The sequence below is a fragment of the Megascapheus bottae genome, chromosome 19 (assembly GCF_031878675.1).
Source record: "Megascapheus bottae isolate mThoBot1 chromosome 19, mThoBot2.hap1, whole genome shotgun sequence".
NCBI lineage: Eukaryota > Metazoa > Chordata > Mammalia > Rodentia > Geomyidae > Megascapheus > Megascapheus bottae.
The window spans coordinates 41,228,531-41,252,974 of NC_143527.1; the positions used below are offsets into that span (position 1 = coordinate 41,228,531).

The 24,444-nt window shown below is 43.9% G+C and overlaps 1 protein-coding gene and 1 long non-coding RNA gene across 2 annotated transcripts in view; one reads left to right on the top strand and one right to left on the bottom strand.

The window, feature by feature from the left end:
- The window catches only part of LOC150049898 (uncharacterized), a 76,313-nt gene extending 69,075 nt beyond the window's left edge, over positions 1-7,238 (bottom strand). Inside the window, exons 1-2 of the long non-coding RNA XR_016538839.1 lie at positions 6,928-7,238; positions 4,891-5,051 (exon numbers count right to left, since the gene is read on the bottom strand). This is a non-coding gene — a long non-coding RNA (uncharacterized LOC150049898). The remainder of the gene's footprint in view (positions 1-4,890; positions 5,052-6,927) is intronic.
- On the top strand, positions 4,202-9,037 carry LOC150049899 (uncharacterized). Its single transcript, XM_090353421.1, has 5 exons — positions 4,202-4,356; positions 4,538-4,678; positions 4,783-5,013; positions 6,027-6,141; positions 8,133-9,037. The coding sequence occupies exons 1-5, from the start codon at positions 4,261-4,263 to the stop codon at positions 8,291-8,293; spliced, it is 744 nt and encodes a 247-aa protein (XP_090209547.1). The 5' UTR covers positions 4,202-4,260; the 3' UTR covers positions 8,294-9,037.
- The last annotated feature ends 15,407 nt before the right edge of the window (positions 9,038-24,444 follow it).

Sequence of the window (24,444 nt, forward strand, 5' to 3'; positions counted from 1 at the left end):
CATGGATGTGTTACTGAGTACCTGAACCTGGGTCTTCGTATATGCTAGGCAAGCACTCTACCACTAGGCCAAACTCCTGGCCCATCACTTTTTGCTTTTTAAAGATCTTTAATATCAAGCCACAAGAATGACATTTCAATGGACTTGTATATATGTTTGAATTGATAATAATTACGAATAAATAATATTTTGGAATTTAAACAAATTTTGAAATTCAGGGAATGGAAAATTAGCAAATGTTTCATCTCTCAAAAAGTAACTATGAGCAGGGCACAACTGTAATCCTAGGTAATCAGGAGGCTGAGATCTGAGGATCAAGGTTCAAAGCCAGCATGGGCACTAAAGACTTAAAGACCAAGAAACTCTTATCTCCAATTAACCATTAAAAAAGGGGAAGTCGGGGGGAACAAGATGTGGGGAGGGGTGGGAGGAGGAAAATGGGGACAAAAACATGAGAAGGGATAGCAGTCTTTGTGAAGTAATGCAACTTCTATCTGATGAATATAATGTAACCCTTCTATTAATTACGATAAAATATATATTTAAAAAAGAAAAGGGGTTGTGACTCAAGGGTAGAGCAGTAGCCTCGAGCTGAAGAGCTCAAAGGACAGCTTCCAGGTCCAGAATTCAAGTCCCATGACCCACACCCCCCCCCAAATAAAATAAAATAAAATAAAAAGTAACTATGGATTGAAGGACTTGATATTAATGACCAACACATTTTTCAAGCAAAATATTAAAGAGATGTTTAGTGTATAATAAATTATAAAATGAAATCATGGGAAAAATTTTTATCTTATTGTTGTTTTTAATGTACTACGTTATTTGTCTTCTCCTTTGTTGCCCTTTGGTTAATCTCATATTGTTACAATGTCTGACTTTGTTACCTGGTATAATGTATATATGTTTATTTGTTTATTTGAAATAGGAAAGGGAAGGGGGAAATCAAGATGATGGGGGGTGGGGGTAAATGGGGAGAAAAACATAAAAAGGGGTATTAATGTGTGAGAAGTAATGCACCTACTATCTGGCGAATGTAACTGTAATCCCTCTATATATTACCTCGATAATTAAAAAGAAAAAGAAAAAAATTATCTAAAAATAATAATAATGTTGTTAGTATTATTAGTAGTAGCATGACTAGTAAAGACATTAGCCAGTAGTGGCAAATTAGGAATCAAGGTATTTGAGTTACTGTTGCCACAGGGTGGTACGAAATAGACTAAATAGACATAGATTGTTACTAAATATTCCAAAGTATTTTTCATCAAAGTTACTAATACAGGGGTTACCAGGGTCCTGTAGTGAGCTAGGTTTCAAAAACAATCAATTAAGGAAAGATTGGTATTTAATGTTATTAAAACCATCTGAGTCCATCCATACTGTCAGATGTCAAAAGCAGATCACTGTGTGCCATTTTCCAACATGACTGGCCCAAGAAGAATTTTCTTTCACAGTATCTTAGAGGACAAAGAGCACTACAGAACTCAGAGATAAATACTTTACTTACTCATCTTCTCAGAGGTAGCACCTTATGACTATAGATTGTTAATCCGAAGATATGAATGTCACCTTGCCACCCTTTCTGCAATCAAATCCTAGGCTTTGGGAATGCATTTTATTCTCACACAAAGGAGATGGAAATAATGTTTTTAAGTACATCATATTTTCCTTACTCGGAACTTATACATTAAATGACTCATGACTCAATTTCAAACCAAATCTTACAGCAACTTTAGTTTAGTGAAGCTTATTTTCCCATTAGTTTTTGTTCTAGGAGCTATTAGAACATATCTTCTGGTGGGTAATAGATCATGCAATTGAAACTGCAAGTTAATTCACTTATTACAAAGAAACAAGTGGACAGAAGTGGAGGGTGGGAAGATATCCATCCCTTTATAATTCAGTTATCTAATCTCACATCCTTAATTAGATGAGAATAAGAATATTTTGACTTTGTCCTGAACTTGAAAGGAACAGAGCAGTGTTCCAGATATGGCATGAAAGGAATAGCAAGTAGACAATAATGTTCTATACCTGCAGATATTGTCCAATAAACATTTAAATTAGGAATATGTACTTTGGGGCATTTTAACAAACTATTTTACATCTTTGATCAGCAGTAAATTTAGCTAATTAACATTTATACTATATGTATGTTTGCAGGTTCTACAAATACCAGTCCCTCTCTTTTTCTCAGAATTTCTCTCCCTCTCACATTCTACTCCCAGTGCTCTTGACTTTAACCAAACTTTCTAAAAGAGATCTGAGACTCAAATCCTCAGATTTCTCTGAGCGATAGCAGCCTTTCCGCCTTCCCCTTCTGTCTGTATTTACCTAGCATTTCTAAGATGTGCCCTTCCTTCTTTGACCAATGCTCTACAATCAACATGGTATAATAACATCTTTCCCTCAGTGTCCATGGGAAATTGGATCCAGGATCTCCCATACATACTAGGGCTGCTCTTACATATAAAATATGATTTTTTCATATAACCCACAAACTTTGAATCATCACTTGATTATTTAGAGTACCTCCTACAATGTAAATACTATACAAATAGTTGTTATTTTGTAATATTTAGGGAAGAATGACAATAAAAACTGTTGGTAGTTACTTAATACAGATATCCGATTTTTTTCAAAATCTACTCTGCTCCTGGTATTTTTTTCATTTTTTGTAAAATATTTTATATTCTGTTTTACTTTCACATCTAGTTCTCACAATAATCCAGCAAAAGATGGAGAGGGCACTGCCAAGTAAGGACCTTGCAGGTGGGCAAGATCAGCATGGAAAAACAGAACCCAATACAGCACACAGCTGTGGTCACGAGTCACAAATGCTAGCATGTTTTCCTTCCACTTCTAATCTCACTGTATATTAGAGAGGTATTCTGATGCAGGTGTCTCAAACTTAGACTTTCCAAATGTATAAAGTAGACCTACTATACTGAACATTCTATAAACAGAACTAAGGAATAAATTGGTTTTTAAAAAAAAAGTAACCATAGTTTTTTTGATCTTTATAATTTAATGGATTAATTTCTCTACTGATCCTTAATTCATTTACTAATCCAATAGATATTGAACTTCTACATAATGCCCAGTGTTACCGTAAACAGAATGACTTTATGTGATACCTTGCACCATCCTGAATGCATTCCAAGAAGAAACAGCAATAACACAAGTTGCCCCCAAGAGGGAGCTCACAGCACTTCTTGATGCTCCACCAGTAAAGAATTGTGGGTCAAGGACAAAAGACAATACAAGATTATCTATAACTGAATCTTTCCCCAAGGGATGTAGCTTATATGGGAAGAAGTATAAATAAAATTAGACTGGAGAAAAATGCATCTTTTCTTGGAAATCTTCCAAGCAAGTGTTGATGATCCCTTCATACCCTGCGCAGGGTGGGAAAAGGTCATACTTAGGATTATCCTTCTCCTGGAATGCAAGAAATAAGTGGAAGGCAGAGCTAGATATGTGGGCCTCCTTCTAGTCTAGGAAAAAAGCAGTGTCTTGACATTGCTACCTAGCCAGTAATGAGGATGAATTTTCCTGAACAGCTTTCTATTCATTCCCTCTTTAGCCCTTTCCAGTGCCTATTTTAATGACACCAATGTTCAGATAATACCATTATAACATTCAAATTGGCTAACAGACAGGATTCATCCAGGCCTCAATCTCAGGGCCCTGTGAGGACAGTCTTGTGGTTGTAGACTGAGAGACTCTGTCAGTGGCCAGAACATACTGGGCTGAGCCTCAGTGCTTTTCTGTTTGCAGCTTGGGATATGGTGGAGTTTAGCCCTGAGGCCTATCCACCGGGCATCCCATAGAATCTTACATGACTCCTCTCCTTACCATTGCCCTGTTCTATCTCTTTGAAGTCACCAGCTTAGGACATTGGAAATTGTGGTTAAAGGGATACAGGACTGGGCACCAGGAGGCACAGAGCCCATCTGTATCTCCTCTAAGGTGGTGTGGCTGCTGCACCCAGGGCTACCTGGGGAGAGTAGTATTGAACAGTGGCTGAAACTCAGAATGGAGGAGGTCATGCTCAGGACTAGCAAGTGGTGAGAAAAGGGGTCATCTGGGGAGGGTGTGTCAGAAGGAAGGGCTCAACTGAAGGGACCTCCACAGATGACCTCACTTCCTTCACAGTGGAACTTAGAACCTTGGTATCCTGGCAGCCACAGTCAACACAAGCCCCCAACTGCTCACTTGTGTGCCAGACACAAGTCTGGGAGAGGCTCGGGCCTCATGGAAGAGCACAGAGGGTGCCTGGCCCACGTCTGTCCAAAGAAGGCCAGGCCTGGCCGTGGACACTTCTGGAGATGCTGTTACTGGACCCAACAGGTGACATGGGGAGGTTCAGGGCAGTGAGAGTCTGGGTAGCTGAACATATGTAAATTTCCTGGTCATTAACAGCTCTCCTCTCCCTATGTGTGTGTGTGTGTGTGTGCTTGTGTGTATGTGTGGTTAATAATTCTTTAAGTAATTCACCTGACCCTATGTTTGCATATTCTATGTGGAGCAGGACGAGAGTGGCCCTGAGATGAGCAGCACAAACACCACTGCAGTGCAGTCAGACAGCAATGTGCAGTCAGCTCCCTCCTCCAGCTCCTACCCAGAGCTCATCAGGAGCATCTCACAAACATCCTCAGGAGACCCGAAAAAGGTGACTTCCTGTCTTGCCCATAGTCCTGCTTTCCAGTGCCTGAGAGGAAAGCCCTAGACCTGGTTGGAAACCTGGACTTCTCCTGATGTTGCTGTCATCCACAGGTCCAGGGATCCTCCTCCCAGTCCACTGGGGTGACCAGTTTGGCCTCTGCCAGCCAATCCTCACCCACAGACACCAGCGCAATGGACACCAATTCAGCCAACACTCACAGCGGCACCTCAGGGCAGAATAGTGGCAGCTCATCCGCGCCTCCCCATCTCAGGCTGGGAGACTCATGTGTCATCAGGGTGGTGCTGCCTGTGGAAAACAGACGTCTATGCAGAAGCATTGAGGTGAGTTGGGCGGCTGCATTTCCTTCTGCTCTTCTGACCTAAAAAACAGGGAGGGAAAATTATGTCCAGTCTCCAGGCAAGAATAGATCCTCAGGCAGGGTCAGTGAGGAGTCCCGAGAGGAAGCATGCGGACAAAGATTGGGGAAATCCTAGGCTCTGGAGGGCATAGTTTAGATACTTCACTTTCCCCAGGAAACAACCTAAAGGCTGGTGTTTAATCACAAGATTAGTAGTGAATGAACACGATTGCCAGTTGAGACTGTTTACTGTCTCACAGACAATCCTCGCACATTACTTAGTAGGCTCTTCTGACAATCACATCTGGGTTGGAGGACAGCAAGACATAGGGATCCTATGTTCTGGGAAGATGAGGAATGTCTAAGGCAGGGTGCTGCAGATGATGGAGCTCAAAGATCTGCTCACAAGTAAACTCCTCACAGGAGAGAGAGATGTCTGCTCTTCTAGCTACTCAACTGGGCAGATGACATTCAGAGCCCCTCCTTCCTCATGCTGGGTCTGGTGTCTGCATCTGGTTCAGTCCTCTCACCAACAGGAAGGAGAATGGGTGTCATGAGCAGTCATCTGGGGAGGCAACGACTTCCTCTCTCCTGGACTCTCAGTGTTAGTGGAGTTGATCAAGGCTCCACGGGGTGTCGTTCATCACTGCATCCTCCAACTCACCCCAGACCTGGCTAGGAGCAGGCACTGGGCACTTGGCTGGCTCCTCCCTTGCCTGGGGTTTCTGGAGTTTATTGTGTATTCCACTAAATCTCAGGGGCCCAAAATTGGAAAGCAGATCCAGGAAGAGCTGGTAAACTCTACTAAGAATACTAAATAACCAACTTCAATGCATGGACTCCTCTTCAGGAAGGAAGGGTTAAAACACACCCATGACACCCCATGGCATTTCTCATGTTTAACACTAACATGGTTCCACAGAAGCCCTGGATACTGACTTCAGGGAGGGACCCCTGGGACCCAGTTCTCAGGGCCTGTTTCCTGATCCAACCCAGGTGACCAACCAGGAGAAGACCCGAGATGTCATCGTGAAAGCTATGAAGAAATTCCAGGTGCGTGGATACAAGCCAGAAGACTTAGAGCTGGTGCAGATCATCACACAGGATCAAAGTGAGTCCTAAAACAATAGCTAGGACAGGCAAATAAGTAAGTTGGCAGGGGCCCAGGAGTTTGGATCGGTGGTAGAGAGCCGTCTAGAATGCAAGAACACCAGAGTTTGATTCCTTGGAAATATATGCATAGGCAAAAAAAAAAAAAGAAAAAAAGCCAGAAGTGGTGCTGTTAGAACTCTAGCCTTCAGAAAGCCCCAAGGCAGTACTCAGGCCCTGACTTCAGCCCGTAGGTCTAGCAAAAAAAGAAGAAGTTTGGCAGGAGAGAGTGTCCTCACCCACCAACCCCTCCATCAGGGTATGGCAGCATAAGGGCAGCCTTAGACACCAGGCCCAAGCCAGCCCTGGTTGCTGCACAGCTATTGCCCTCATGGACATGCTTGTTCTTGCCCTGTCTGAGGAGGAAGTAGCCAGTGCAGAGACCATCCGTGAGGACTGGAGACAATACAGCTCATAGGACAGAATGGCTGGCTTGCTCACCAGAACGGTCTTTGTCATTCTCCAATGTAAACACATGGCTTCAGAAAATACCTGACACTTGAGTGTCACTCAGTTGTAACGTGTGTGCCGAGAATTCCTGAGACCTTTGCATTGTTCCCACACCATTAAAACTATGCCTCCAAACATTACTCACCCTATATCATGGACTAATGCAAGCCCTGAAAGAGCTATTGAGAACTCATGGGCAACTTCCCAATATTCTCTACCTATGTGTTTTTCTTCCAAATGAGTTAGAAGCCAGGTGCCTAGGACTCAGCCTACAAACCCAGTTCATTAGGAGGCTCACCTGAGGCTCTAGGTTGGAGGTCAGCCTGGGTTAGAAGTCTCTGATTCTCTTTCTTCTATCAACCACAGTAAAAGCAGGAAAAATCATATGGCGCCAGTGGCACAACACTTATCTTGAACAAACAGGTCAGGGGGAGAACCGAGTCACTGAGTTAGATAAGTGAGCCAAAAGTTGACTTACTCATAAAAGATATAAGTTGAAAAGGTAGACAAAAGTTTAGGTAGATGAGACAGACAGAGAGACAGGGATAGGGACAGAGACTGAAGTAGCCAAAGAGACAGGGACAGGCTGGGAATTTGGCTTAGTGGTGGAGTCCTTGTCTAGCATGCACTAAGACCCGGGTTTGATTCCTCAGTACCACATATACATAGAAAAAAGCCAGAAATGGTGCTGAGGCTCAAGTGATAGAGCTCTAGCCTTGAGAAAGCCCAAGGACAGTGGTCAGGCCCTGAGTTCAAGGGCCAGGACCGGCAAGAAAAAAAGAGACACAGACAGACTCACAGATGGTAAGAGGAGACAGACTCATGCAAGACTCATGGAACTCAAATGATAATGAGCCACAGTGGTGTTGCTGTCTTGTCTTTGCAATGAGGTGCAGAATCTGTCCAGTTCTTTGTGAGGTTGACCAGCACTGATGACAGATTACAAGTTCCATGCAGGATGTGTTCTGAATTCCTTCCTACCTTGTGACCATTCCCACTATGCTGGCAGCATGGGGTTTTCCCTCTCACAGCATAGGGTTTTCCTCTCACAAAGAGTGCAGGATACAGGAGATTGGGGAGAAATTGAAGGCCAAAGGCAGGACTTACAGTCTACTTGGGGCACATGGTCTTAGAGGACCCTGGAACTCACTGCAAGAAGCCTGAATTAGGCCTTGCTTTTTGTGGTCCTGAGGGTCCATGTTTGTAGGACAATCTTAGGAGAGCTGGTTTGCACATTGCAAAGCCTGTTGTGTCTGTGATGCTGATAAGGCAGCAGCGAGGTCAGAAAGGGATTGGCTTGTGCCTCCTTCACCCTGACCTGGCAGGACCTGAAGTCCAAAGTTGTCCTCTGAGAAAGGAGTTTTCAGCAGTTCTTTCGCATGCAGGAATCAGAGATTGGAGGCATTCGGGGTCCTAACCCACAGTTGATCTCTAAGTGCATGGGAATGGCAGTGGTCTCAGCCCCAGGTTGGACAGCTAAGGTTTGTGTCCCTCTTCCACCAGAGCTGAGGATTCCTGATGATGCCAACGTTTTCTATGCCTTGAAGACTATGGACGTCTACCATGTGGTGCTGCGGAAGTACACCTTCCCCCGGAGGACACCTGCCAAGCAGAGATCCAGCTTCAGCCTCTTCCACAGGAAGAGGAGGGGAAGCAAGGCTTAAGGAGAGCTCCACGTGCGCATGCCTCCCTGGGTCCTGCTGACCATGATGACTTGAGTGGCCCTGGCCACCCTGCACCTTCTTTTACTCCAGCCCAGGATACCCACACTCCACCTACAAAACCACCCTGCCGTGCCCAGGCTACTTGCATTAGCCAAACTCCCCTTCCCTCCTTGGACTCCCCGAGTGCCTCGGGCACCCTGTGCCATCACAGGACAACTGTACCCACCACACTATCACCTGACATTTTGGACTCTATTACAGGTCATCAACACTTGTGCACTTGGCTCTTCCACTCCCAAAATCATAGTTCTGTTCTTCAAAGATTCACCAAAGGACAATTCCCCACCCTCAGCCTTTCTAATCTTTGTTAGGCTACACCAAAATCCAAGCCTCTGCCATGAGGCTTGATTGAGACTCACCAAGTGATGGAAACCACACACTGCAGAGCTGTGGTGTGGAGGAAAATGCCTCAGAACTCATTCTTACATACACATGCAGACTCATTGGCCCATTATTCGCATCAAGGTCATGCAAACACCATTTCACAGAGCAGTACCACAGACACTGGAGACCACTGAAGATTGGAATTTCAGGAAGCATGGGCCCTTGCTCTGTATATGATTTATTTACAATGAATATTTGTGTACATGCCAGAAAGTAAAAATACTAATGGGACTGGAGGGGTTTTTTAGAAAGTTAAGTTAGATTTGAATGTTCACATTTAATTACAGTTCTTGTTCTCTGCTCTGGTTCTTGTGCTTTTCTTCTTTTATCTGTATGTTACAGAGACAGTCTTCCATCTGACAGAATGGAAGATATTTATAACAAAATTTAAATACACATCAGACTGTTTAACCAATTTACCATCTATTACTTTGGGGTTTGTTCTGAAAAACACCAGCTCCTGCTCAGTATTTAACTCAGGCAGATGGACTCTGAACAAAGGCTTATCCAATTTCCCTGAAACAGATGCAAATCATCAGTCATATCAGTTTTCCTTGACACAAAATGTGACAAGCTACTGCCTTCATTTCTCTTGTCAGGGGGGGCAGGCCTGGGCACTGTCCTTGGGCTTTCTCAAGGCTAGAGCTCTACCACTTGACTCACAGCACCACTTCCACCTTCTTTCTATGTATGTGGTACTGAGGAATCGAACCCTGTTCTTCGTGCATGCTTAGGCAAGCACTCTACCACTAGACCAAACTCCTATCCCTGCTTCAGTTCTGTCCATGGAGAAATAGATTCAGATGTAAGAACTGGACTAAAAGTAGGTCCTTCCAAGAATCACTAATGGGAAGGAAATGAAGAAAATGAGAGAGAGAGAGAGAGAGAGAGAGAGAGAGAGAGAGAGAGAGAGAGAGAGAGAGACAGAGAGAGAGACAGAGAGAGAGACAGAGAGAGAGACAGAGAGAGAGAGACAGACAGACACAGAGACACAGAGACAGAGACATACAGACAGAGAAAGAGAGACAAAGAATTATTCTGGGACATATCTCAGAGTTGACCCATTAGAGGAGTAAGGAAGCTGGGATATTTTATGCACTAGCTCATATTCATTATTGTTTAAGGGCTGTCATGGAGCTTTAATGCCTAAGGGACTTTCAGATTGCCCCTTACATAGGCTGAGCATGCTACTATACGTAAAAAAAAATGTCCACAGGCAAAGAGTGACAGTAATTTGCAGAAAGAAGCCACCTGTGCATAGGGAAATGACATGATGAAGACATGTGGAGGGATGGCAACCATGTTGGTTCACAAATAACTCAATTAGAGCATTCCTGTAAGAGGGTGCAAGAGCAGTGACTCTCCATGCAAGGGTCATGTGTGGAGTGAGGCACTAGTTACTCAGTTAAGTTAAAATCAGCTGAATTGAGGCATTATAATGACTGTATTGCTAGCTACCTGGGAGGTGGACTTTGGGAGAATGGTAGCTTGCAGCTATTCTGAGTATGTAGGTTTATGAGACCTCTTATTTAATACATAGCTGACTATGGAGACTTCTGCCTATCATCTTAGCACACGAGGCTAAGATGGAGAGGTTTGTGATTCCAGGACGCTCTAGGCACATGGTAAGCAGGTTAGGCCCATGGTCCGTTTGCTCTCTGGAATACTTGTTCAACTCTGCTAGCCTGGAGTTAGCTGGAGATGACATGTATAATGAGTGCTTATGGCTTTGCTCCAATAACAATGTATTTGCAACAATAATAATAAAACAAGGTTGTGGGTAGATTTGGTCTGTAGGCCATTGTTTTTCACTGCTGATCTAGATAGGAGTTTTCTAAGTAGAAGTCCACTCAACACTTCTTTCTTTTCCTTAGTTAAAAACAATTCTTACTTTTATCTGGGTCACTGTATAACTAGATACAGCTAAACTCTGATCAATGAAGTGGGAATATTTAGTGACAACTTCTGGAAAAAGATTTAAGAGAGAACAGGCAGGATAGATAAGGCCTTTGCCATCTTCCTATCTGGCTGCCTGTAACTCTGATCTGATGGTCGTGATGACGAAGGTGATCACCAATAGGAACGGTAATTAAGAACCCAAAGGGAGGCCACCCCTCTCGTGGCCCTTTCATTCCCTGCAATATGCTCCTCATCTACCCTGAGACAAGCTGGCCAACAGATATTCCAACTGGAGCCAAAAGGAAGCAAGAAAAAGAAAGGGAAGGCAAGCAATTTCCTTCCAAGGACTTGTCGCAGAGGTTGTGAACGTTTCGATGACATTCTGTTGGAGGAAACGTAGTCACCTGGTCACATCCAGCTTCAGGAAAGGCTGAAATATCGGCACGGAATGGGAAGCCATGTGCCCACCTAGTTCTAATGCTAGAATGAAGAATTAATGATGCTTTAAAAAAAAGAATTAGGGATGTGTAAATTTTATTTCCACACAAGGGACACACACACACACACACACACACACACACACACACACATCAGGTCAAATCTGATATGCAATGAAGACAGCTCTGTCTACTACCATTTTACAACATAGCTGTGCAAACAATTTTAAAGATCCATGCTTGCTCCACGAAAGAGTATCTTAGTCAAAATACATACGTGTCCATTCTAAAAGGTCCCTGCCCCTGCTATGCAGCTCTTCTGTCATTAGATAGAGAAAAACAGAGTCTATGGAGAATAATAAACTGGATGTTTAGAAATGGAGAAAATAGAAAACCTACTCTTAAGTGTAGCTGTGACCTAATATTTGAGCTCCAACTAATATAAATATAAATCGATCAAATGTCAAAGGAAATATGAGAACCCTTGGGTGCCTGAAAGTTTGGTTTAAAAAAATCCTCTCATCTGTCTTTATTACTCCCTTTGACCAACATATCAATGACACCTTAGTAGAGGATATGGGATAAACAGAGCCAAACATGCATGAACTGGGAAAAATAAAGACATGAGAAAAGCCACTTAGAGCATTTAATAGACAATACAACATAAGGCAGGCACCAGTGGCTCACACATGTAATCCTTGCTAAGCAGGAAGCTGTGATATGAGGACTGCAGTTCGAAGCCAGCCAAGGATAAGGAAAGCCTATGAGACTCAGTTCCATGCCTTCTGCCCCCAACACCATTTTTTCTATTCTCCTGGCATCCCCCTGACTTCGTGGAAATGGCTTACTCTTGTTTGTGCTCATTCATGCCCTGTCTCGTCTTTATAATTTGACTGGCTGCCCTTTCCCCAGAGGGCATCCAGAAACTGGCTGGCCTTTGGCATCTGTTCAGCTGAAATTCAGCTGAGAACTTTCCAGATGCAGCATTACCACTATCCTCTCTAGAAAGCTGTCATTTGGTGCTGGCAACACCTCAGGTCAGCTGTCCCGTGCCCTGCTTCTCAGCCGTTCCACTTTACTGGAGACCCAGAAACAGTAAAATGAAGCCAGGAATCACTTCACCCCTTGCAGAACAGGTATTGGTCACCAGTGGCCTCTGATCAGGATCTCAGATGCTCCAACCATTGAATTGCAAGGACCCAGTGTAGTCTAACCCTTAAGGTGAGGGCAGAGAGAGGACACTGTGCTGCAAGCCAGCAGAAGGCAGAGCCAGGTGCAGAAATCCCGGGAGCTTCAGTACTTACTTACAGGTACTTGTTTACCTTACTGCAATGCAATGAATCATCTAGATGAGGTAGGTGGCCTACTGCTCAGTTGTCCTCTAACTTCATTAGCCTTTGCTACCCCATTCTCCTGTTCCATGGGAGATGACAAATCAATGTTTTTAACTGAAACTCTAAATGTCCAGTATATATAAATACACTGAAGTCAAGAATGTGGTGTAACTAAATTTGTATTTCTGCTGAGAAATGTTATCCACCTTCCTTTACCTCTGATAGCCCTGTTTTCTGGTGACCTCTCAACCTCAAACCAGGGTATAATTCCCTGCAGCCTCTGAAAGCTTCCTGTTCCATAACTCATTCTCACCTGGAGAAGAGGGCTGAGGAACTCATTTCTAATGTGGTTAATAACAAGTCTTAATCCAGGCACACTGGTGGCTCATGCCTGGAATTCTACCGCCTCAGGAGTCTGAGATCTGAGAAGCAGGATTCAAAGTCAGTCTGGATAGAAAAGTTCATGAGATTCTTAGCTCCAATTAAAAACCCAGGAGAACCATGACATGAGAAAGGGTATCAATATTTGTGAAGTAATGTACCCTCTATCTGGTGAATATAATGTAACCCTTCTATTAATTACAATAAAAATATTTGAAAAAAAATGAAAACAGGGGAAGAGGACTGCCTTAGTTGTTAGGACCCTAGCCTTTGGGTGAAAAAAAAAAAAACTAAGGAAAACTGTTCTGACCCTGAGTAAGCCCCAAGATTGCCACATACACACACCCCAAAATAGTAATAATTCCTTATATATCATCATTAAAATGATGCTTCCAACAACTGCAAGTCATCCAGTGATGGACATTCTCATGAGACAAGAAAGGACCCACCACCACTTAGTTTACCACACTGCTAAGGGTCACCAAGAAACACATTTGTACCCCCTCTCTGAAGGCCTGAGACTGGAAAGACCATTAGCATTCACCAGTGACCAATGTGAGGAACACACACACATACACACAGATTTAGTCTGGCTTCTTTAATAATGGTGGAAGAGCTGCTCTGCCAGCTCTGTAACTACAGGGATTTTCCAGGAAGAACCAGATAATAGAGTTCACCCACAGAGCTCACAAAGCTATCCTGGCTGCACAGCTTTGCAACTGAAAATGCTACAATCTCATCCCCAGGGTCTCCAATTTCCTGCTCCTCCCACGCTAGTCTTCCACCCACCACCACTCACAAACCATACCATCTCACTCTCCACAGGTTCCAGTCCCAGTAAATAGGCTTGAACTCTCAAAGGGAATTCAAGATGGGCAGGTACAGGAAATTTGAGTCATGTTGGAGTGATACCCTTTTGTTAACATGGCTACCTGTATCAAGTCAGTGGCAGAGCATCCAGAATACTCTTGATTTGGTCTGCAGAGGCCAGCAATATTATTGCAGAAGGATCAACTCTCAACTACATGGAAATCTTTATGAAATGTTTCTAAGAAAAAGGTAAGCTGAATGACAGGGATGTTCTGATGCACCTCTCTTTCATGGTACTATGTATCGTAGGTCATTAGGGGAAAGTGTTTCCTTCATTCATTCATTCATAAAGTGTGAGCAAGGAATGACATCATCCCATCTGTAAGGAAATGGAAAGACTTGGAAAAAAATCATATTAAGTGAAGTAAGCCAGACCCAAAGAAAAATAAGCTCCATGGTTTCCCTCAGTTGTAACAATTAGACAGGCCAAAGACTTAAAGAGAGTCTTCTCTGAAGAAGAAACAGAAATGGCCTAGAGACACAGGAAGAAAAGCTCGACATCTCTGATCATAAAAGAAATGCAAATCAAAACATCTCTAAGATTCCACCTCACTCCAGTTAGAATGGCCAGGATCAAGAAAACTAATAACAACAGATGCTGGAGGGGATATGGCCAGGAGGGATCACTACTACACTGTTGGTGGGAGTGGAAAGCAGTATGGCAGTTCCTCAAAAGACTAAACATAGAGCTCCCCTATAACCCAGCAATCCCACTACTTGGCATTTACCCAACCATCCAGAAACAAGGGCATACTAAATCCAATAGCACAATGATGTTCATTGCAGCAGTATTTACCGTAGCAAAGATATGGAACCAACCCAGATATCCCTCAGTTGATGAGTAGCTCAACAAGATGTGGTATTTATGCACAATGGAATTCTATGCTGCTGTCAGAAAGAACGACATCACCCCATTTGTAAGGAAATGGAAAGACTTAGAAAAAATCCTATTAAGTGAAGTAAGCCACACACCAAGGAACATAGGCCCAATAGTCTCCCTCGTTTGTCATAATCAGTAGAAACCTTGGGCTCTCCTAGCAGAGATTTAAAATAGAACAAAATGTAGAGACATTAGGCCAAATCTATATTGGAGAAAAGGATTGTATAACATTGGCATTACTGCTGATGAAACATAACACGACTGGCACACGACATTGTGCCTGGGCCCAGGACCACAGTGCACATATGACACAACAGGGCAAATAAGCCACACTCTGCAGTCTCTGGAGACATGGGTACCAGTGTGAGGTGTGTGTCACTGATTCTCACAGTGTACCCCTCTGTAGGGAATGTTGGTTGTGGGGGAGACTGGGCCTGTGTAGGGACATAAGAAGTATCTGTCATTTTCTTTTAATTTTACTGTGAACTTAAAACTACTCCAAAGTATTCAATTCTGACCTGGGCACCAATGGCTCCTGCCTCTCATCCTAAACTACTCAGGAGCCTGAGATCTGAGGATTCAAGGTCAAAGCCAGCCCACGCAGAAAAGTCCATAAAACTCTTATCTCCTGTTAACAAGCAAAAACCCAGAAGTGAAGCTGTGGATCAAGTGGAAGCAGGCCAACCTGTGTGACCAAGTGAGTGGCCCTGGCTGGGACAGGCAGGTAGGAGGAGGCTGGGTAGCCTTGCATTGGGTGGGTGAGGTGCGCCGCCTACTGGATGGTAATGGAACAAGGTACTATGGAACTAGCACTGGAGAAATAAACACCTTTATGCATCTCAGCTTATCTGTATCATTATTGTGCTCCCTACACAGCCTTAAGCAAAAATGCTAGTGGACATGCCAAGACCCTGAGTTCAAGCTCCACTAGCAGCGTACGCATGCATGTGCACGCACACACACACACACACACACACACACACACACACACACACGTGAGATATCCCTCTGTACATGACCTTAATAATAACAATAAAAAAATGTTTAAAAGCCAAATGAAAGCTCTAGCCCTGAGTTTAAGCCCTAGTACCAGAATGAAGTAGTAAGATAATCAAGCTCTTTGAATAAACTCAAACCATCTTTGTGGCCTGACAGTAGGCCCAAACTTCTTAAGCAACACAAAAGTAACAACCATTAAAAAAAGAAGGAATGGGGGTGGGGGGAGTGAAATGGGGACCAAGACATGAGAAAGGGTATCCATGTCTGTGAAGTAATGCACCTTCTATCTGGTGAATATAATGTAACCCTTCTATTAATTGTAATAAAAATATGAAAAAAGAAAGAAAAAGACAACAATCATTCATTATATGGCTTTTGTTTCAATATCCTGGAGGTCCTTTCAATTAGCTTCACATTATATGGCCTTATGTATCAAGATTTTGCTCTATTGCAGATCTCTGCTAGGAGAGCCCAAGGTTTCTACTGATTATGACGAATGAGGGAAACCATTGAGCCTAAGTTCCTTTGAGTCTAGCTTACTTCACTTAATATGATTTTTTCTAAGTCTTTCCATCTGCATTTCTGAAACTCTAACACCATACAGTCATTTGCTTCCTTCTGAAACATATCCCTTGAAGGAAGATGTATATCTTCCTTGCGCTGATATACACTTTCATAAAATTTAAGTAATGACAACTTATTTTTCACAGAATTTCCTAACAATCAATGTCAAATGTCAAATGGAAGGCTGGATTTATTGGTCTAAAAGCATTCTGCTCTAGAAAACTAAAAGTGGGCCAAAGTAAAAAAAAATTTCTCCCGTGATGCCAAAATGCCGTGTTGATATATTGACCAGTTTTCTGAAAAACAGGGTATTTGACAACACAACAGTATTTATTTTATTTTTCACTTACATTTAAAGTAAGTAAACCTAGTGTCTACTCTCAAAATAGTCAAAGAATTATCATCCTAAAAGAACCCAGAACTTTATTGCAAATATCTTGTCTGAAATTCTCTAATTATTATACATTTGGAAGTGAGTACATAGCATTTTCAAGGCAATTATACACACTAAATGGTATATAAAAATTAAGATTAAATAAACCTAACCCTACCTGTTGTTACTGTATGCATTTATTTGAAATAGGGAAGAAAGGGGGAAAAACAAGATGACTTGGAGGGGGTTGGGGAGCAAAAGAGGGAGAAAAGCATGAGAAGAGGTATCAAAATTCAAAAAGTAATATACCCACTACCTGCCGGGCGTAACTGTAACCCCTCAATACATTAGGCCACCCCAACCATTTTTTTTAAGTCTACCCCTAAGGCAAAGTAAAGCCCCACCAAAGTTCTAAATCCAATCACCAAACACTTAGTTCTTAATCCAAGTATCTTATATACATTACACACATTCTTTAAAGAAAACTTCCACCTAAAATAAAGCCCAGATACAGAAAAGCACACATAAGAGGTATTCGGCTTAATGCATTACACAAAGGCCAACTCCACTGCACCACAACTAGGTTAAAAAACAAACGGTGGAAAAACAAAAACACCCTGCCACTTCAGAAACAAGATAGCAATCACAGCCTTCTCCTTCCTAACCTATCTTTTAATGAAATAAGTTTCCTGCAGATTCTTTTTCTTAATGTAGTCTTGCCACCCAAGTTTGCATTCCAAGACAGCAAATATTTAACTTATAAAGGCATAATTTCATTGAAATTGTATCTCTTAACAGACAGATGTATATTCCTAGACCGCAAATCTTAACAATGCTTTTCAAAATGTTTTACTAGGCTTCTTTCTTAATTGGACTAATAAGGGATGTCCACGGAACTGACTGACTAGATTAAGACCTAAATATATTTGTGTGGGTTTTTTTTTTTTTTGTTTTTTTGCTAGAGCTTGAATTCAGGGCAAGGTCTCACTTGGCTTTTTCACTCAAGACTAGTGTTCTACCTTTTGAACCATGCCTCCACTTCTTGCTTTTACTGGTTAACTGGAGATAAGAGTCTGCTCAGAATTTCCTGCCTTGGCTGGCTTTGAACTCTGATCCTCAGGTCTCATCCTTCTGACTAGCTAGGACCAAAGGCTTACACCACCAGTGCCCAGCGTAAGAGCTAATTATATTTTTAAGGAAAAAAATTACTCATATAAAAAGTATGTGTAACTTAAGATCCACGAAAATGAACCATGAATAAACAAGTTGGATTGGTAATAAGTATCTTATTCAGTCACTGCTTTTCTTTTAGTATATTTATTCTTTTACTACTACATATAATAAGATACAAATTCATTTATATAAACACTGATTTTTTTTTCAGTTTCAGGATTCCTGAACTAGACATTTTCCCCCAACAATGTATTACTATTATGTATACTCTAACCATAAGACAAATTCCACCTATCCCAGGAAGACAGATAAAAGCTGTAATTTCACTTTCAGTCAAACAGAAAGGAGTCCATTTTGTGGTTTATGAAGGCAGCAAAACTAACTGGAAATTAAAGCTATTATAACATTACGGTAGTTATAACTAAGTACATATTTTAGGAGCCCTTTCATCTTTTATCCTTGAAACATGTATATGAACAGTCTTGTGTTTAAGATTGCGACCAAAAGCAATTGGTTGGGGTTTTATTTTTTTTCTAACTTTAGGACCCTCTGTGTCCTCAACAAGCATATCAATTTTTCACTGAGGTTCAGCTAGTGTCTAAAAATTCTGATAAAACTAAATGTTGATATGGCAGGGTTCGCACATAATTTTTTTTTTAAAAAAATTGGCCTTGGTGCAATGTAACTTTGCCTCAAAGTATAATGTACGAATATATGTGAAGAACAGAAGAACCCTGGCTTCTAGTTCAAGACATTCCTTTATTACCTATTCCATTCAAAATGTTTCCTGTCTGCTGTGTGCCAAGGCCCTGTGTTAGTTGATATCCTAGATTTAATACGTATTTTCTCGCAAATGCAGTCACATGCCCACATTGAGCAGTATTTTCCTAAGTGTGTAATTTAACTCTTAGGAAGTGAATGGTATACACACTTGGAGCACCACCATGCACGTCTATAGGACCACGGCATACATTCTTGAAATTACCTATGACAACCTCCCACATCAGCAGATGAACTAAACGGCATGCATGTGCTAGCTTCAGTGCTACTAGAAGACTTTTCACTGACTGAGCAGCTTACAAGGTGACCAGCCTGCACGTCACTCCACGACTGGTTCCATGAATTTTGCAGAAAATAACCCAGGCTGAACTGCGCCGCGTCCACTCCACTCACACAACAAAAACTACAGCGATCCCTCCAAACCAGACGCGATTTTCCAGGAGCTCCTTACAACAACTCTGCCCAATAAAGCAAACGCTGGCAGCGATTACCAAGAAGAAAACACACGCACACACACTTTTAACACAAAATGTCCTCGAGCCCATGTGGACCGACACCGAACGCGAGGGGAGGCGGCGGAGCGGCCGGTGCTGCTCGAGTGGCCGCGGAAGGGTGGATCTCCCCACCCCCCAGGAAAACAAAGGAACACTTGACACAGGTGGCGGTTTTCTATCCAACCCGCCGCCCGGAGCTCCCCCCACCCCCGCTCGTCCCCACGCCCAGGTCCTCCCAGCCCGGCTCAGCGGCCCCTGAGCCCGGCGGCCCGCGGACCTCCGTCCACTCTCCAGGGCAGAAAGGAGCCGCTCCCCGCGACCCCTGATCGGGCTCGGGGATCCGAATGAAGGCTCAACGCCCCCCACTCACACCACACATTGCCCACCCAACCTCCCTCCCCCACCCACACGCACTCCTCCTCGGGGCGGGGTGGGCACAGGACGCCCCGGAGGACGCGGGCAGGGACCGGGAGGCCCGGGGTGGGGCGGGCACCGAGGCCGCGGCGAGCAGGGAGCGCGGGCAGAAGACACGCGCCCGCCGGGCCGGGGAGGGGAGAAGTTTCTCCCCAACTTCCCGACTCCGGGCCGGTGGAGAGCGGCGATCCCGGAGTCGCCTTCCCAGAGCAGGGCGCCAGGGTCCTTACCTGCCCTCCAGCCGCGCTCGAAGGGTCGCTGTGGCCGCTGCTCTGGCCCGGACGGAGAGGGGGCAGCGGGCGGAGCAGACGCCCGCCGAGGCCCTGCCGCTCTCCCTCCTCCACCCGGACCACCTCCTAGGCGTGGGGGCGCGAGGCGTGGGGCGCGGGGCGGAGGGCTGCAGCGAGGACTGCGGAGCCGGCCCGGGACACCTGACTTCAGGAGGGAATTCCCAGGCTCCCGCAGCCCGCGACTCCCAAACCACGCCCCTTCCCGGGGCCACGCCCCTTGCGCCCTCCTCGGGGCGGGGCGGGGCGGGGCGGGGCGGGGCGGGGGCTGCGGCTCCCTGCTCAGGGCGCCTGCTCACCGGGACTCCTGCGGCGCCACACTCCTCCAGCGCGTGTTGGAGCACAGGGGCTCTCGGGGCGCCCGGCTCCCGCGCCCCGTGGCCGCGGGGTGGTTGTAAGCTGCAGGCCCCCGCGCGGGCGCCCGGGGAGGCGGTGCCCAAGCCCTCCTCACACCCTGGTCTCCAGCCAGAAGCGCTGGAGTCTCCTCCTTCCGAGCCGGGATCCTATCCCTGCCTGGGAGCTTCCCGTTGACCGTGGGTCGCACCAGCCTTGCCGGGAGGGGAGCGGACGCGCAGTTCCGTGGGCAGCCCTCCCGGGAACGGCGGCTTCCACTTGCCCTGGCACCGGGCATGCACGGAGCACCCTGGCGACGTTCCAGGCCGGCCACGGGGGACAGGTGTTGAGACCCTGCGGAGGGGCCCACAAGTGGCACCGCCCGAGCTAGACTGGCACTGCTCAGGGTCTTGTGCACCTCTCCTGTTCTCCTTTGCAGAAAACCGGGAGGGTCCAAAGGAATGGGGGTAGAGGGTGGTCCGGGTGGAGACGGGCTGACCCTTGAGGTGTCGTGCTAAAGTTAACTTCTGCTTTGTCAGACTCCTAATCCCCCCTCCTTCGCTTTTTATTTCCTGTTTAGTGGGGTTACCTGAGTATTCATGTGGGATGGTTGGTTTCCTTCCTGGGTTTTAGTGAAATTCAGAGTCATCTTCCACGAATAAGCTGTGACACAATCGTCTGATGACTGAGAAGCCAGCTCTCCCCCTGCCTCCTCATACAAGGTTGCTTGCTTCTTAGCAATTATTCCAACCACTAACTCTGTCAAACTACCTTTCACCCTGGTATTGCCACCTTCTCCTGAGCCCTATTGGAAGATGAGGTACCTTCTAAGGCTGGAAGATCAGGTAAAGGGAAAATATTTCTTGAGTGTTCTAAGTTCAATGAAGCAGTGCACTAAGTCACCAATTTGGTGAAATTGACTTGAGAACTGGAGCTCACAGGTTACAGTTTTCACCACCTGTCAGCTTGGTCACACGAAGACTGAAAGAACCACATTAAAAGACACATAAAGATGTATTCCACAGTGAATAGTTGTCACAACTGGCAACCTTAAATGAGCTTCAGCAAATATACTTTATCTTACAGTCTTCTGTTGCTTTGTCTAGTTTTTAACTTTTTGGATTTTAGTCTATAACCTTTGAATTTCATTTGTGCTAGCTATTTCTAGCAATCTAATCTTTGTCATCTCCTTTGCTCATCTCTTGGTTTATTCTCTGATGGCAATTCTTTCTGTCTTTCTTTTTCTCTTGCAGTTTTTTTTTCCTTTCTTTTTTTGTTGGTTGCGGGGCTTGAATTAACTCTGTCCTTACTCTGCCACTTTGAGCCACAGCACCACTTCCAGTTTCTGGTGGCTAATTGGAGATAAGAGTCACAGACTTTCCTGCCATGGCTAGCTTTGAACTTTGATCCTCAGATCTTAGGCTCCTGAGTATCTGGGATTACAGGCATGAGTCACCAGTGTCCAGCCTGACATCACTAAGTCTTATATCTACCCAAGCCCCTAGTTTCAACAACAGTCTGTTGCCTTGCTGCCTTTTCCTTAGTAGGAAACTTAAACTTAGTGGTAAACTTAAACCAGCTTCAAACTTTCATAGTCCTAGTTTACTTCTCACTACTCCCTGACCATTTTCTAAGCTAGATGGGCACTTGAAAGTCCTGTCGAAGGCAGGACTGAGCAAAATACATCAAGTAATGAATGAGATATCTTTTTAAAAGGGCTTGTTCTCAGGCAATCCAAATAACCTCCTTTTCTGAGAATCCTCTACTAATAGCTAAAATGTAAGCCAGTGATCTGAATGCCTGAATGACTAATCCAGGCTGTAACCTGGAATTTGAAGGTATTTGGTTGGTTGGTCGCAGGAAAGTTTTATTTGTGGGTGTTTTATCATGGGGCCTCACTGTGAACACAGGCTAGACCAAAATATGCTGTGTGGCCCAGGCTAGAACACTCCATTTTTCTGCCTCATCCTCTGGATTACAGGTGTGTACTACCAGGGCTAAGTTGGAATTTTTGAGTTTTGAAGGAATGATGCACGTTATTTTTGGTGGCTGTGGTGGCTATGGTAGAGTTGAGAGTCCACGACAGAAGATGAACATCAATGGGTAGGAGCATGCAGTAGCAGTAGGAATGTGTCCAGTGCCAATGATGCCTACATCATAAACATTCCATTCCAATGTATGACCTGGACTCAGCCTTACCTCCCTTGATTCCTGCCCAAGCCTGCTCCTCTAATCTTCTTGTTGATTTCCTGAACTTCCTCCAACAAAGTCCTCTTCTGCTTAAATTAAAAAAGGACCATTTCTTCCTTTCTCTTTTATCAGTCATGGGACTTGAACTCTGGGCCTGGGCCTTGTCCCTGAGCTACTGCCCTACCCCTTGAGACACAAGGCCACTTCCAGTTTTCTGGTGATTAACTAGAAATAAGAGTCTCACAGACTTTTTAGTTCCTGGGGTTGGCTTTGAACCATGATCCTCAGATCTCAACTTCCAGAATAGTTAGCATCATTGGGGTGAACCACTGCGCCTGGCAATTAGAGACCATTTCTTTCTTTTTTTAAAAAAATGATTTCTTATTATCGAGGTTATGTATAGAGGGGTTACAGTTAACATTCACCAGATAATGGGTGCATTACTTCTCACACATTGATACCCCTTCTTATGTTTTTGTAAATAGGGACCATTTCTGTTCTTAGCAAATAAGAACCACAACTTAGTCTGCTATTTAAGTGGTTGACAGTTGATTGAGGTACTGTAAGAGCTGGAACTTGTGCTATATGTACAAAAGCTATCACTAAGGGTTTATCCTATACTTTTCTGATCTATTAATCTGGTATGCAGTCCTCATGTCAGTGTCACTGGCATTTGAACATATTAAAATGGCTAAGATTTAACCCACTGAAATTGCTACCAGTAATCAAATTGCTACTAGTAATCAAATTGCTACTAGTAATCAAAGAAATCCAGCTGCATTTAGATCTTTCAGGAAATACTAGCTTTTTAAAATAAAAATTAATATGTCAGTTAATTATCAAAAAAAATGTTACTAGGAAGCATACTCGAGTGTCACAGTGGACACACTAATCAGATCAGGGTGATAGGAGGAAGGGTAAAAGAAAGCATCCCCAATAAACTTAAAACCAGACTCTGCAGTTCAAGTGTAACTGAAAAAGGAGCCAGACTTCTTGGACAGAGAAACAAAAACCCCAGTAGAACCTAATAACTGGTGAATATTGTTTACCTACGAGACAGATCACAGGCAAAAACCCAACAAGAATCTCACAAAACACTGGACCAGAGCACTCCTCTCTTAACCACAATGACCCAACTTTTGTTGCCCTGGCTACAGAACTCCACTGCCTAGTGAGGGGCAGACAAACAGGGTATTCACACACAAACAAAGGGACGAAGGACAGAACACAGGAGTTTGCCAGGTCTACAGAGGCAGAGCAGAAGGTTTTTATACAGACTTTAAAAATGAAGCTATAACTGATAAGAGGAGCTATGTATTAGAAGGCAGGAAAGACAATGTATCTGAAGGAAACCACAGGCACTCATATCAAGGTTAGTGAAAATAGCACATGGTGTGGTTTTTGGTCACACTAGGCCAGCTGGCTACTTGCTGATATCTTCTCTTGGGATGAAACTATCAAAATCAGGAATCCAGAGATAAGAATCATGAATTTGACTCTCCTAGTGTAAGAATTGTAGGCGGTGGGTCCTTCTTTCTCTCTGCCTTTGCCCTGCAATACTGAACCTGCTACTGCTGAGGAAAGACTTCACAGAGTTACTGGAGCATTTATCCAGCATCCACCGCAGGCCAGGCCGCATGTGAGGCCTGCCCCAGCCACAGGTTGTGGTCATGAAGATGCTGCTGGAAAGTACAGGATGCTTTTGTTTTATTTATTATTATTATTATCATCGTCATCATCATCATCATCATCATCATCATCATTATTAACTTTAAGTAGTTGTACAAAGTAGTTGCCATTGAACAAAAACATTTATGAATACACCATAGTTGAAAAAATGTCACCCCTGGATAAAATCAAGCCAGTGATTCCAAAGTCACAAAGCTCAAGGTTGATTTTTTTGTGTGTTTACTCAGTCAACGAGCTGTCAAATCTGGACTGAGGAATTGCTTATCAATAATTCATTTTTGTAGAAGATTGAAGCCATTATTTTCAAAATTATGAGTCTTACCTGTGGCTTTCATCAACAACTTCCAGAGATCTCAAGCCAGGAAATTAAATATCATTTCCTGGGTTGTCCTCTTTAATTGTAGTTCACAGACAATACAAGACACATTGGGTTTTGGTTTTAAATGGAAATGGAACTCTACCAACTACAGTAATCTGTGGATCAACAGAAGTCAATCAAATGGCAACTATTCAAATTCTACTTCGTTGTAAAGCTAAAGGCATTGATGCCTGAAATACCTCCTATTAGAAATTCCCCTATATGAAGTGTTTCTCCTCTACATATGATCTG

Coding starts and splice junctions, on each gene's coding strand:
- LOC150049899 (XM_090353421.1), top strand. CDS start 4,261: ATGGAAGAGCACAGAGGGTGCCTGGCCCACGTCTGTCCAAAGAAGGCC. Junction 5,014..6,026: donor GTCTATGCAGAAGCATTGAG/GTGAGTTGGGCG, acceptor GATCCAACCCAG/GTGACCAACCAGGAGAAGAC. Junction 6,142..8,132: donor GATCATCACACAGGATCAAA/GTGAGTCCTAAA, acceptor CTCTTCCACCAG/AGCTGAGGATTCCTGATGAT.